We start from the raw sequence: 13,118 nt of genomic DNA on the forward strand, positions 1-13,118 counted from the left end.
CGTTTTTGTTATTGATATCATTTACCAATTATATTACATTCAATGTAAGTATATTGAAGTTGCGTGAAAACGATTCTAAAAATATTATATACTCTTTTTATGAATATATAGTATTAGCTATATTTTTTTTATATTATAGGTAGGTGGACGACCCTATGGGCCACCTGATGGTAAGTGGTCACCATCGCCCATGGACATTGGCATTGTAAGAAGTGTTAACCATCGCTTACATCGCTAATGCGCCATCAACAGTGGCTCACTCATACTTCAAACCGGAACACAATAACAAAAAAAGTACTTCTATTTTGCGGTAGAATATCTGATGAGTGGGTACCTACCCAGAAGATCTTGCACAAAGCCCTACCACCAGTAAAATTTAATTATATTAATTTAATGTAATTATGTACATGTTTATTTTTACAAACTTCTATTAAACTAATAGTATTTGTGGGTGAAATCTTGGTTCAAATTTCGAACTAGTTCCATCCAAACGAGATGAAGTTTAACTAACACTTGGTGCATATTGTTTTTTTTTCATGAAGTGATGAGTTTCAATTCAAATTGTGTCTAGAGAACAGCTTTGCTGAGGTGGAACATAAAAACTATTGCTGTTTCACAGAACACTCAATACCTTTATTGACTCAGGATTTGCACTCTAAACCTTGAAATATACAACCTTATAGATAGCCACAAAAACAATAAGGCAATCAAGTATATCTATATAATATTTTTGTTTGTTTCAGGTCAAGGACATTGATAGCGAGAGCCAGCGCTCCGCTGCTCAACTACCGGATACCGCAAGTGGACTAGAAGAAAAATTGTAAGTCAATTTATTACTCAAAATCACTCAAATATAAAACAAATTTAATAAATAAGTCCAATCTGGGGACACACAACTCGCAGTTTGCGATACAGCTGTAATAGAATATATTATGGTTCAGTTTAAAGGCTGAGAAAGTCAATGTATTTATGCGTGCATGTATTCAAGAAATAATGTTTATAGTAATTGTCTTATTAGTTCATGTTATAATGTCTTTTGAAATGACTTCAAAAATAGAAGCAACATATTATAATGTTTGTCATCAACTTCAGACAACTTTGTAGTATACGTATATAACCCTTTTTTAAATTCCCAATTACGGTATTTTCATTTAGAAATTATTTTTAGTTTCTTTGTTTTTTATCGAGCAACATTTCAAAACAAACATTTTTATCTAATTTATTTCATGCATATTCAAATTGACTTATTTATAAGATTACTGAGAAATCAAGGAAGTGTGCATACGTAGCACAGCAGCGCATCATTGCATTATGCAATTCTGTTGTGCTGAGCATGCGTGCCCGCATAAATAATGCACCTTAATCTTATTGCAAATCTTTACATATTATAAATGAGAAAAACAATTCTTAAGTAATCGAAATACCGATTATTTCGGACGGGCCAGTTGGCGTGGATGGTAGATACTTGCCTTTCACGCCGAAAGTTGTGGGTTCGATTCCCTCCCAGGACAAACATTTGTGTGCATGAACATGTCTGTTTGTCCTGAGTCTGGGTGTAATTATCTATATAAGTATATATTTATAAAAGAAAAGTAGTATATGTAGTATATCAGTTGTCTGGTTTTCATAGTACAAGCTCTGCTTAGTTTGGGATCTGATGGTCGTGTGTGAATAATGTCCCAGGATATTATATTTTGTAAACATATATTTTTGAATATCAACACGACCAAGCCTTATTTAAGCCCAGCTACAAATCAATTAGTCTACATGCAACGAGAGTCTAATGTCTTATAGATTTTGGATTATAAAACACTGATGTTTTATAGGCATTGGCAAAGCTTGTGAGAAATTGAAATACTTATTAATACCTGTTACAAACTATAGACAATAGAGAGATAAAAAATATTATATTACGGTAACAGTCACGTTGCCTTTACAAATGCCGCGACGATAATTGATATGACAATAAATATGTGATCATTAAAAGTGTGCCATTTGCCAAAGAAGGGAAATTAATTCACGATTGGCACAAATTGGTTAGATAAAGATTACGAACTAGTTATAACTAGGAAATAAATCTTGTGATTCAATAAAAATGAGTTGTTTTTGGGCCATTTATTATTGAATTTACGCTGCAATTATTCGAAATAACTAGAGACGCGGCCCAAAGCGTTAGAACGTCGCCCACGACGTCCATACATCAGTGTTTTAAAGAGACTACAACAGCCACAATAGTTTACATTATATAGTAAGCACTGTGACGGTATGTCACTGTAAGCGACCGACGGCCTTTATTCACACAGCACAATCTAAATCACCTATGAACCATCGTAATTATTTATTTATTTATTAAGATTTTCTACGTAATTACACCAATACAATATTAAAACAAAAACAATTTATAGCTTCAAACTAGATGCATAACCTATTAAGGAGAATGAATACCTCTTGCAATAAAAAAGGTGATAAAAAGGAGGTTACATTATAAAGTTGAGTACATATACATGTTTTAACATATTGTGAAAATTAAAAAGTTATAGAGAAAAAAAACATATAAATTTACAAAATATATATTTATTTTACCGTATATATAAATTTAATATTTAAGATAAGTAATTTAATTATTAAACTAATCTAAGTATTATAAATTAAGTACTCGTCCCGACTAAGGTATAACTCTAATGGTTTATGCGGCACACGTAAAGCTCACATTCGGCATGATTTTTTTTGACATCTTCAACATATATGTATATATATGTATTTCAGCCAAGTTTCGCAAAACTAATAAATCTAAACAATCACCTCAACCTTCATCACGACTCACTCCGCGCAGTAGTGAAAACTATATAAAAATTCCTTGAATAGTTTATTTTGATATAAGAAGTTACTTTACAAATACAGTAATGTATTAAAATATCTGAACATTATTGCTATTTAATAGAAGTTGTACTTTATGGATTAGGTTTTTTTTCACTGTTACAATTCTCTAATTCCCAATTCCCTCGAATTTATATATTGAGTTTACCACAGTTTCTGAATGTAGGATTTACCGAGACGAGCCGGTCAGTTAGCAGTTACTCTTATCTAACGATTAAATTACACGCATCGGAAGATATTAAAAACATTCCCTAGGAGACAGCGTCAGACAATCGACCAGTTGTAAAATATTCCCATCATCTTAATTTTGCAATGTATATGTATGTATAATAGACTAAGCCATCCCCAAATAAACATCGTATGTATTATTATAGTCCGCCCGCGATTTCACACGACTGGCGTTTTAAATACCCTATGTCTATTTTTGTATGTGTATGCAAAATTTCAGATCACAAACAAACAAACTGACTTTCGTATTATTAATATTAGTTAGGGTTACAAGAAATCGAACAGAAGTATGAATATCATTATATATATCTTATTAATCATCGTTACTGAGAATTTGACTTTTATCAACTCTAAACCGTATTGTCATAACAATTTACAAAGTGCTTCAGAGTAGATGTCATTATATAAGCGATATAAACACTACATCCCAAATACGACATTCTACTTTAAACCATATGTCTAAGCAATTAGATACATTTTTAAACTTGATTATACCAGTCTTGACAATGTAAAAACATGATATATTTGTTGGAAATGATATGACACGTAGCTGATAAGCTCAATGTAAGCACTACGGTATTATAATGTATTCATACCATGAATGTGTTCAAATTTACATTTTAACAAGTCGCACTTGGTAACAAAATACTCATTAAAATTTAATGAAGAAGAAAAAAATGCGTATTTTTAAACGTGGAACTTAATAGCTTTATAAATTAAATTACACTTCCTATATAAAATCGAAAACCGTTAAGTTCTTATCTTATAGAAATTTCGAGAAACTATTCTTAATATTTATCAGTGAGTAAAAAAGGGAATTATCAAAATCAAATTGTAAACGAATATTTGTTATCAGTTCATTCTCATTTAAAAGTGAATTACTGCTAAAGTTAATACATATTATAAAAATATGTGAATATTTTTTTGACTATGTAGCCGAAATAAAGCCTTCATTGAGATCTTCCGTCTATCAGATGGAAGATCTTAAGCAGCTTAATTCATAATCAAAGCAAAAAAAGAGTTTATTATTATCTCACGAGCTTGTCTTTTGAAGTCTCATAGACAAAAAATCATCATCCAATGTAAATGCGAGTCCATTATAAATAAAAAGTTAATTTAATCAACACACGCGTCGTATAATTACCAAACATGACATGGAATTATCGACAAGGCATTACTGAGAAAGATTTACACATGTATCATCGATTAACACGATATTGTGATAATGCGATGCGGTTCCTGGTCAATTATATGCAAAACTCACAGCGCTCGAAGCATACGAATTATTTTCATACAGCTACAATAATTTATCGATCGAATCTTTTCATTTCTTTATTCATAAGACCTTCGATAGAACAACGTTATATGCGTAAATTATGGAAATTTATCTACTTATAGTTGAATTACAGACAATATAAAATGTAATAGGTTTTTTTTTAAATAATAAATTTGTTAAGCGGTTAAAATTAATCGTTGCTGATATTTATTTTATTCTGAATCGTGTTTGTGCATCCCATTAATAGCATCGAATAATTTTCTTTTTCACTTTACATCACGTGTTGTCTAAATTAGCGAATTATGCAAGCAGTACTAAGTCATGTACACACTAGACGATAATACGTTTAGTAATCTATTATGGTAACCTAGTTTTCGCACTATCGTTCACTCCTAATTTACATTCAATAATGTTTTGTTTGAAATCGATATTTTTCACTTGGATTTTATGATGTTTTACTATACATGGCTTGGCGGAATTGAAGATATAACATGAAATAGAAATGTTTACTTTTTAACTTGTTTAACTATGTTTGGCCTATCATAATCTTAATTTAATTTATATATATTATATTTTTAGTTAAGCAAAACCTTAAGGGACTTAAGGGGAAAGTAGCGGTAATTTATTCCGTCACACTGATCCAATGTTAGTCCAAGATTTTTAGACATTCGCTCTGCACAAAATCCCGCTACTGTGTATTGGCAGATACTCATGTGAAAATTGAAGATGAAATATAAGAACAAATGAAGCGCACGGTGCTAGCCCGGATAGGAACGCACAATCTTCGTGTTCCGTGTGTGAAAAACGTTCCTATTTCAAATCGAGTTAGAAATATGTCATTTTTAATTTATGTGAATGTAATTATATATTTTTTACTAAGCAGTTTAACATAAAAACGAAAACATAAAATGTCAGCGCTACAATATGCAGTTTTATGTACAATATGCATTAAAGCTGGCGCGTAATTTGACATAACTGGTGTGACGGATTCACACGCGATCAATATTTCGCGTTATGTTTGCTGTACGCGGTATTCGCAATTGAGATGATTGAATGCAAATTATGGCAGTTGTTACGAAATTAACTGCTATTTCAGTCTACGTTAATTGAAATAACGTGCATTGTTAATATGACAAATTATTAATAAATACGTGGCTCGATATTTTGCCGGTATGATTGTATGTCGGGTTTATGAAAACAACATCAATTTTTATAATTATTGAACTCGGAATATACTTTTAGTGTTAAAAACATTAAGGTGCCGTTTGTATACCCAAAGTTATACCTATTTAAAATATCTTTTTTGATTCATGACTGCCTCGTTAGTCTAGTGGCTCGACATTAAGCCGCAAATCCCGATGTAAAAAGTTATTGGATTTTCTACTGTCGAAGATTCTCAGTAGCAGTCCGGAGTCTGAAAGTTGGAAGAGTGAACATTCCAGTCGTATCGAATTGCGAGATTATGAAAGTGAGAGAATAGATAAATCTGTGGTTTCGCTCACGCTTGTACGCTTTACAACTTGACAGTCTGCCTAGCATTGTATAATAAACAAAAAATTCCCGCAGCGGTTCAAGTTAACAGATTCGCTCCACAGTCCTTTTAGCCAAGCTTTTGAATTGTAATAATACGCTCAAGTGATGCAAACAAATGAAAGTAAACAATTTTTTTATATCTTTGAACTCGTTTAAGTCTTTCATTAGATTATTACTGGATGTCGGTTAAATACTAGCTGATAAGAATTGCTTTTGTATTCTACGGAGATTTAATTTTATAATAGTAGGTGGAAGGGCGATTGGCCACCTGATGGTAATTGGTCACCACCATCCATAGACATTGGCGCCGTAAGAAATATAAACCATTAGTAACATCACCAATGAGCCACCCACCTTGGGAACTAAGATGTTATGTTCCTTGTGCGTGTAGTTACACTGGATCACTATCCCTTCCAAGTAGAAAACAAAAATACTAAGTAAGCGCTTCTACGAGTCTTGTTGAGAACAGTTTATTTTCATTTTATATTAAAATTATTATACGCTACGTGCATAGAATCGCAAGGCGTTAAACCCTTTGTTCCACGAAATCTCGGAAATTCCTCCAAGGCGAAGGTCGCGAATCCTCATAAAGAAAGCCGCAATGACTCACATACATTTATCATTTAAATAATGCGAATAATTTATCGTTAACGCGTTTGTCTCGTGATGAATGACCTCTGACAGTTTCGTCTTTACAATTTTGTAACTTGTCAAGTCGATTTTATCCATGAATATTTTTTTTAGTATATTTTGCATATAATTTGCTGTTATTAATCTGCACACTTAACATTATTTATTTGTTTAATATACTAATGTAAATAACAGGCAGTTATAGGAACTGCCGCTAGAAGGGAACACTTGAAACTGAAATATATTTGTCTAATTTCCACATCTATTGGCACTCCAAGCTTTTTATTCATCAATATACACAGTATGTCACTAAATCGGTACAAAATATTAATACAGCTTATTTTAAATAAATAATAGTTAAAATACGCCTATATTATTTGTATATACTGTTAGTATTTACATAAATTTCAATCATTATTATCCTCATTAATTTCCACATTACTTAAACTATTCTTTGAAGCAAAGTTCAAGCTAACAGAACTGGCGAGCAGCAACGTGTGTACACGAACTATTTGGAGCCACTTGTACCTCCTCATAATTCAAAAACTATTTCATATAAACATGTCAAATTTGGCTCATATATTTAGATTTGCGAGATACATATGTGTTTCCAATTTCATGAATACAACTCAAACGGTTATTAAGATATTAACGTCCAAAAATCGTCATTTTTATCACTGACTGATCTATAGATCGAAACTCTAACCCAGTTCCAAATAACTTAGAAAGTTCAAATTTGACATCCAGATAGGTAGTTGGGTGAATACATAGAAATAAATCATAAACTAGTAAATTTTTATCATTTTATTATAATTTTTCAATTAATTGATTCTATTAGGAACACTTACTTATAGTGCTTGTAATGTCATCGTGTCATGTCAATATAAAGAATCAGCAATTATAATTGATAACAGACAGATTTTAAAGTCTTCACGTGGATATATAACGAGTGGAATACCACCCTTAATTTTTTTTATCCATACATATCAGTTTTAGTACTTATAACTTATTATAACTATGAGTATTGTCAACTTTCGTATTTATTACGCTAATAATAATTATTTATGAGTAATGATCTTACACTATTGATGTGCGCAAATTATGAAATAATAATTAATACTAAATCCCAGTAAATAACTCAATAAATACGAAAATCGACTATACTCTATGGAATTATATTAACATTAGCATGTAGGTGATGCGAGGCCACGAGTCTATCCCCTCCGATGAACCAGCGCAACGCGCCTAAAGAAGTTTTCACTTCAGAAACATTGTGAAAATCACATATTATTTATAAAATTACATAAAGTAATAGTAGTAAGACTTGTGCAACTCTGTTGAAACTTTTGGGCAAAATGATAAGAAAGTAGATCGTACAGTACTAAACTAATAAATTGTTGTTGGAGTTTTCTGTCGAAAAGTCCTCAGTCATATTATTAATTTTGAAGTTAAAGTTAAGTTTTAGCCTTGGACAGCAAGTTGTTGGTTCTGCGCCTAAGCTGGAGCCGGAATTAGAGGTCTGGAGGCCCGAATGCCTCGGTCGTGATATGTCAGAAAGTGATATGCGACATTGACCATAAAAATATATCTTTGCAAGAATACACAATTCAAAATAGTATGTATATAACGATAAGTCGATTGTCAATATTTAACGGGTGAGTAATAAAGAGATTTCTCAAAGAATAGTACTGCTGGTCGTATCGGATCGCTGATACTTTGTGAGAGGATTTACAGGTTGTGTTTTACAAGTCACAATGACACAGTGTTAACACGGGTGGGTGTTAACCTAAACTAAAGAACAAAACATCATACACCAACTCACCTCTTTTTTATCAAGATAATGATAAAAAAGAGATGCATTTTATTTAAAAAGCTTATATTTGTCAATCATTTTTTTTTATATTATAACGCCTTTACTATATGTGAATAACAATTTGGTATTGTAAATTATATCGATTACAAGTTTACGTTATTGGTATTTAGTTGCTGTGATAGGATAAAGAGATCACGTTACTTAAACTCGTGACAGCTGTTGTCTCGTGATGTGCCCGACATTGTACGACTTTGTAAGCTAGGAAGGTAAATTATATGATATTAATAGATTTACGGATCCGTGGACCACCTTGAACTACTCTTGTCAATATAGCGATACACTTAGTCTGTTAGTTCCATTGTTGGGCAAAGGTCTCCTCTAATCTTAAGTCAAAGAGCTACTAATTTCATTTCGTCTTCATTCTCGAAATAAATAAAAAACTATACAAATATTACGAATTCTTTTTTTGGTTTTATTCGGACGGCGGACCATTTATTGGCGTACACCATCGCCCATAGACACCCTACCACCTGTAGACAACTTCTGGCGTTTCCGATGCAAATTCATCAAACAAAAATTAAATTACTGTTCGGAGCGATAACGTTGATTTTTTTTTGTAGGGTTTTGGATTTAAAGACGAGCGAGGTGTGTTATATTGTATTTTGCACTTTTTATTACAATGTTACTTTAAAAAACAAGTGGACTGCATATAATATAAAGATACTAAAATGAACGTTAAGGTTGCAATGGGCGCCCTCCAGCCAGGTGAACCGATGACCGTAAGAAGGTGGCGGGTACCGACTGGATGCGGTAGGCGGAGGACAGGGAGCTTTGGCGCACCTTGGGAGAGGCCTATGTTCAGCAGTGGACAATGATTGGCTGTTGATGATGATGATGATGATGAAACGTTACAATTAGCTTATTGACAAATAATGAAAATTCTACGATTTATTGTATCGTTTATTTAATTCAAACTTTTTTTTTATTATCCAGAATTAAAATTTATTGGAAACTTGTTGTTAGAGAGATTTTACATGCCAGTCTCTAAAAGATTAAACATAAAAAGAATGTATCGCATTGTTCATTGGAATATTGTTATTCTTTTGAACAATATGACCTGAACCTGTTTGTCGTTGGTACAAGGCACCATCACTTACACACACACACACAGTTAAGTAGACTTACCTTAACCAGGTCCTGAAATGCTGGTTAAAGTCAGATTTCTAATTTAATCTGTATGTTCATTGGTCGTCTATTATAACATCGGTGTCCATCCGAAAATGACTAAAGACCAGACCAGTTATATGAGTAAAATAATGTTATTTTAAATTCCTCAGAGCTATTTAATTATTATTTATTGCACCAACAAGGAGTACACTGATAAATACAAAAGAGTCTTTAAGCATACTATTATATAAAGTATAAACCAAGTGTCTTCTTAATTACAGGTGTTGCAAAATATAGCTACACGTATAGAGTTGACATCTTAAATATCAATTTTTTTTTTGCCTAAAAATACATATTCATAACTTAGTTAAGTAAGTTGAGATCTTAAATATTTATGGTAAAGGAAAATAAATTAATTCCAATTTTAAGCTATATAATTTAGATACAGAAAAGTTGTAGTAATCGAAAATTCAGTAGGAAGTGAAGGTCTTACTGTACGAACAGACGAAGATGTGAAAGTTCGCGGCCCGAACCTCGAACCTCGAGCAACAGCAATTAAGAGGGAAAGTGAAGTCCTTTTTAGACGCGATTATGCTACGTTGTACACGACACTCCAAAATATGACGTTACGTCATTTAAAGTAACAACGTAATATTACTATTTTTTAATTTAACCATCGTGATATTGTTTTAATATATTTTAAATATATTTTCATAAACACTTTCCTCAAAAGATGAGGAGTTCTTAGATGAGCAGGACATTTATAAACTGTTACATATTTTATATTGCTTATGAAGTGAAACGTACTCGCAAAATTTTAGTGCAACTTTTTTAAACGAGATGAGAAGACGATTTCAAAGTCTAATTTTAGTATAACGTCTGTATGTTACCTTTCAGTGAATCGTTTTTGCAATGCATAATATTTCTTATGTGTTGCATGAGCATAATTTTTTTAAAGATATCTATGCGGTTAAAGAAAGTATATTTTCGATATCAATCGCGATATAGTCCTAATAGTATGTACGTTTTGAATTGATAAAACATTTCCACATTAAATCTTTTATCACATTAATCTGTAGTATTTTCACTGTTATTTTCCGTAAGCCCGTCACATACCATCACGGTAACACTCACGTTTGTGTCGAGCGGTGAAAAGAGGACGTGCGCTGCGTTAATTAACAATCGAGAATACTGAACAGATAACACAAGTAATAGAAATGATATAGAGCCTTATTATTATTGATATAATTACGATATTATATTATTGAATTACTGTTATTTCCATCATCATAAGTCACGGTTTCCGACGTCAGAACACGTCAAGTATTACTCGAATAACTCACATAAATCACGTGAGTGAAGCCGGAGTTATTGATAATAATAATATTATGGAATTCATCTCGGCGATGAAGCCATAAATCAGATTTGTATGTGTCTAATTTCACTGAAATTCTGCTACTAACCACATTGGTAAAGCGTGGTTCCCCCACGCAATAAACTCTCTAAGCTCTAAACCTTTGCCTCAAAGTAAGAGGATGCCTTAGCCCAGCAGTGGGACATTCACAGACTTACTCTAATCAACTACGGTATTGTATTACGGTAAAAGGAAATAAGCTTTATTTATTTATACAAATGATTATTAAGTCATATTCATAAAAAAAAACTATATAAATTTATAAATTCATACTCAAACCCTTAAAAAAACATAACTCATGAATTTTTAGTTTACATATTAACCTTGCCAATAACCGGTGATTTGAAATAATATTTTCAAAATCCACTCGATTCGTAATTAACTTTTAATTAATTAATCGATGCGCGCGCATACCACTTCTTCTTAAATTGTTATTCCATGAAACGGTGCGTCGGACTTTAGAACTTAGCACAGTTTTGCTTTGGCAGTGAACCTGACGACTTGGCCGACATTTTAAGCAGCCGGAAATGTGTAATTGTAACGCAGGCGTTGACGTCCTCTCACTTGGCTATGCTTATATATAAAGATATAAAGAGAACCCAAAATGGAATTCTACATTACAATGTTTATTTTAACTGATAAAAATTATATATTTAATACTTGGTGTATAATTTTACCGGTGGTAGGGCTTTGTGCAAGCCCGTCTGGGTAGGTACCACCTACTTATCAGCATATATATTCTACCGCAAAACAGCAGTACTTGTTTTTGTTGTGTTTCGGTTTGAAGGGTGAGTGAGCCAGTGTAATTACAGGCACAAGGGGCATAACATCTTAGTTCCCAAGGTTGGTGGCGCATTAGCGATGTAAGCACTGTTTAACATTTCTAACAATGCCAATGTCTTTGGGCGTTAGTGACCACTTACCATCAGGTGGCCCATTACCATGCTCGTCCGCCTTCTTATACTATAATATATATATATATATTGAATCGTGAGTCTTTTTGGTTTACACTTACTTTGGAATTGTAACAAATAAGTAATATTGAAAATCCTACTTGCTGTATTGATAGATTTAACATTACTGGTATAAATCTATTTATATTAAAATGTTTTTATTTGTTTTAATATGTCCACGTTTAGTTCACGTAACTTTCTCTAGAAGCGGATACACACATATATTATTGCTACCATAATTGAATTGTTGTCATGAATATAATATATATGTGTGTATGTGATAGATATATAAGATTATTAATAAGTATATAATATAATAAATAAAATAATTATTAAATATTCTTACTAATACTATAAATGCAAAAGTGCGTTTGTTTGTTTGTTAAGCTTTCACGTCTTATATCAACCGATCATCATAAAATTTTGCATTTACGATGTCAGGGGCATATAAAAAGGATATATACTTAACAACTGCCCCTCCTCAGACGCTGACGAAGCACGGCGTAAACTAGTTTATAAAAATTGAAGTGAAATCTTTTTTTAAATTTATTATTTTCTTATTTATAAGTTATTTTAAATTCTATTTGACCAGTTGATGTTGCAACGAATCTTTTAAAACATGTTAATAAAACATGTTGTTTGTATTGTTATTATATTATATATGCAAGAGCTACATATTTTTAATGGTCTTTTCAATTACTTAGTTTTTATATCGCACTCAATAGGTTTTGGTCGTTATTTATTAGGTTGGAAATCCAATAACAAGATAAAGAGTGTGATGACTTACAGCATATGGTACATAACTCTCATGTCACTCGTCAACTCGTCGTCGTCGTGTATCATCGAGCCAGTTAGTCTTAAAAATCACTCCAATAATACCTTTCTTCTGAAACAGCCGGGTAAGCATGTGACCTTTAAAACGTATAATTCGTAATTGTCCAAAATAAACAATCTTAATTAAATAAAAAAGTTATTCATGTGAAAAAGTCAGTTAATTTTATAATTTCACAAATAAAAGGAACATTATTAAAATGCCACAAGATGATTTAGCAGACAGGCATAAAAAAATAATTACATATTCAGTGGACGTTACGTCGTTGACATTTAATTATTATATAATTCATACCCTTATAAAGATTGAGTGTTGATGACACCGAAAATTTGACGACAAGATATTAATTAATAACAAATTTTGATTCATCCTTTATTTTGTTTGTATTGCTTAAT

The 13,118-nt window shown here is 32.0% G+C and overlaps 1 protein-coding gene across 1 annotated transcript in view; it reads left to right on the forward strand.

Annotated features, from left to right (window-relative positions):
- LOC126768126 (neprilysin-4-like) overlaps positions 1-13,118 on the forward strand; it is a 48,033-nt gene that overhangs the window by 9,798 nt on the left and 25,117 nt on the right. The window contains exon 2 of the mRNA XM_050486042.1: positions 744-820. Within this exon, the coding sequence (XP_050341999.1) occupies positions 744-820 (77 nt within the window). The remainder of the gene's footprint in view (positions 1-743; positions 821-13,118) is intronic.

Source organism: Nymphalis io, chromosome 4, assembly GCF_905147045.1.
Source record: "Nymphalis io chromosome 4, ilAglIoxx1.1, whole genome shotgun sequence".
NCBI classification, from domain to species: domain Eukaryota; kingdom Metazoa; phylum Arthropoda; class Insecta; order Lepidoptera; family Nymphalidae; genus Nymphalis; species Nymphalis io.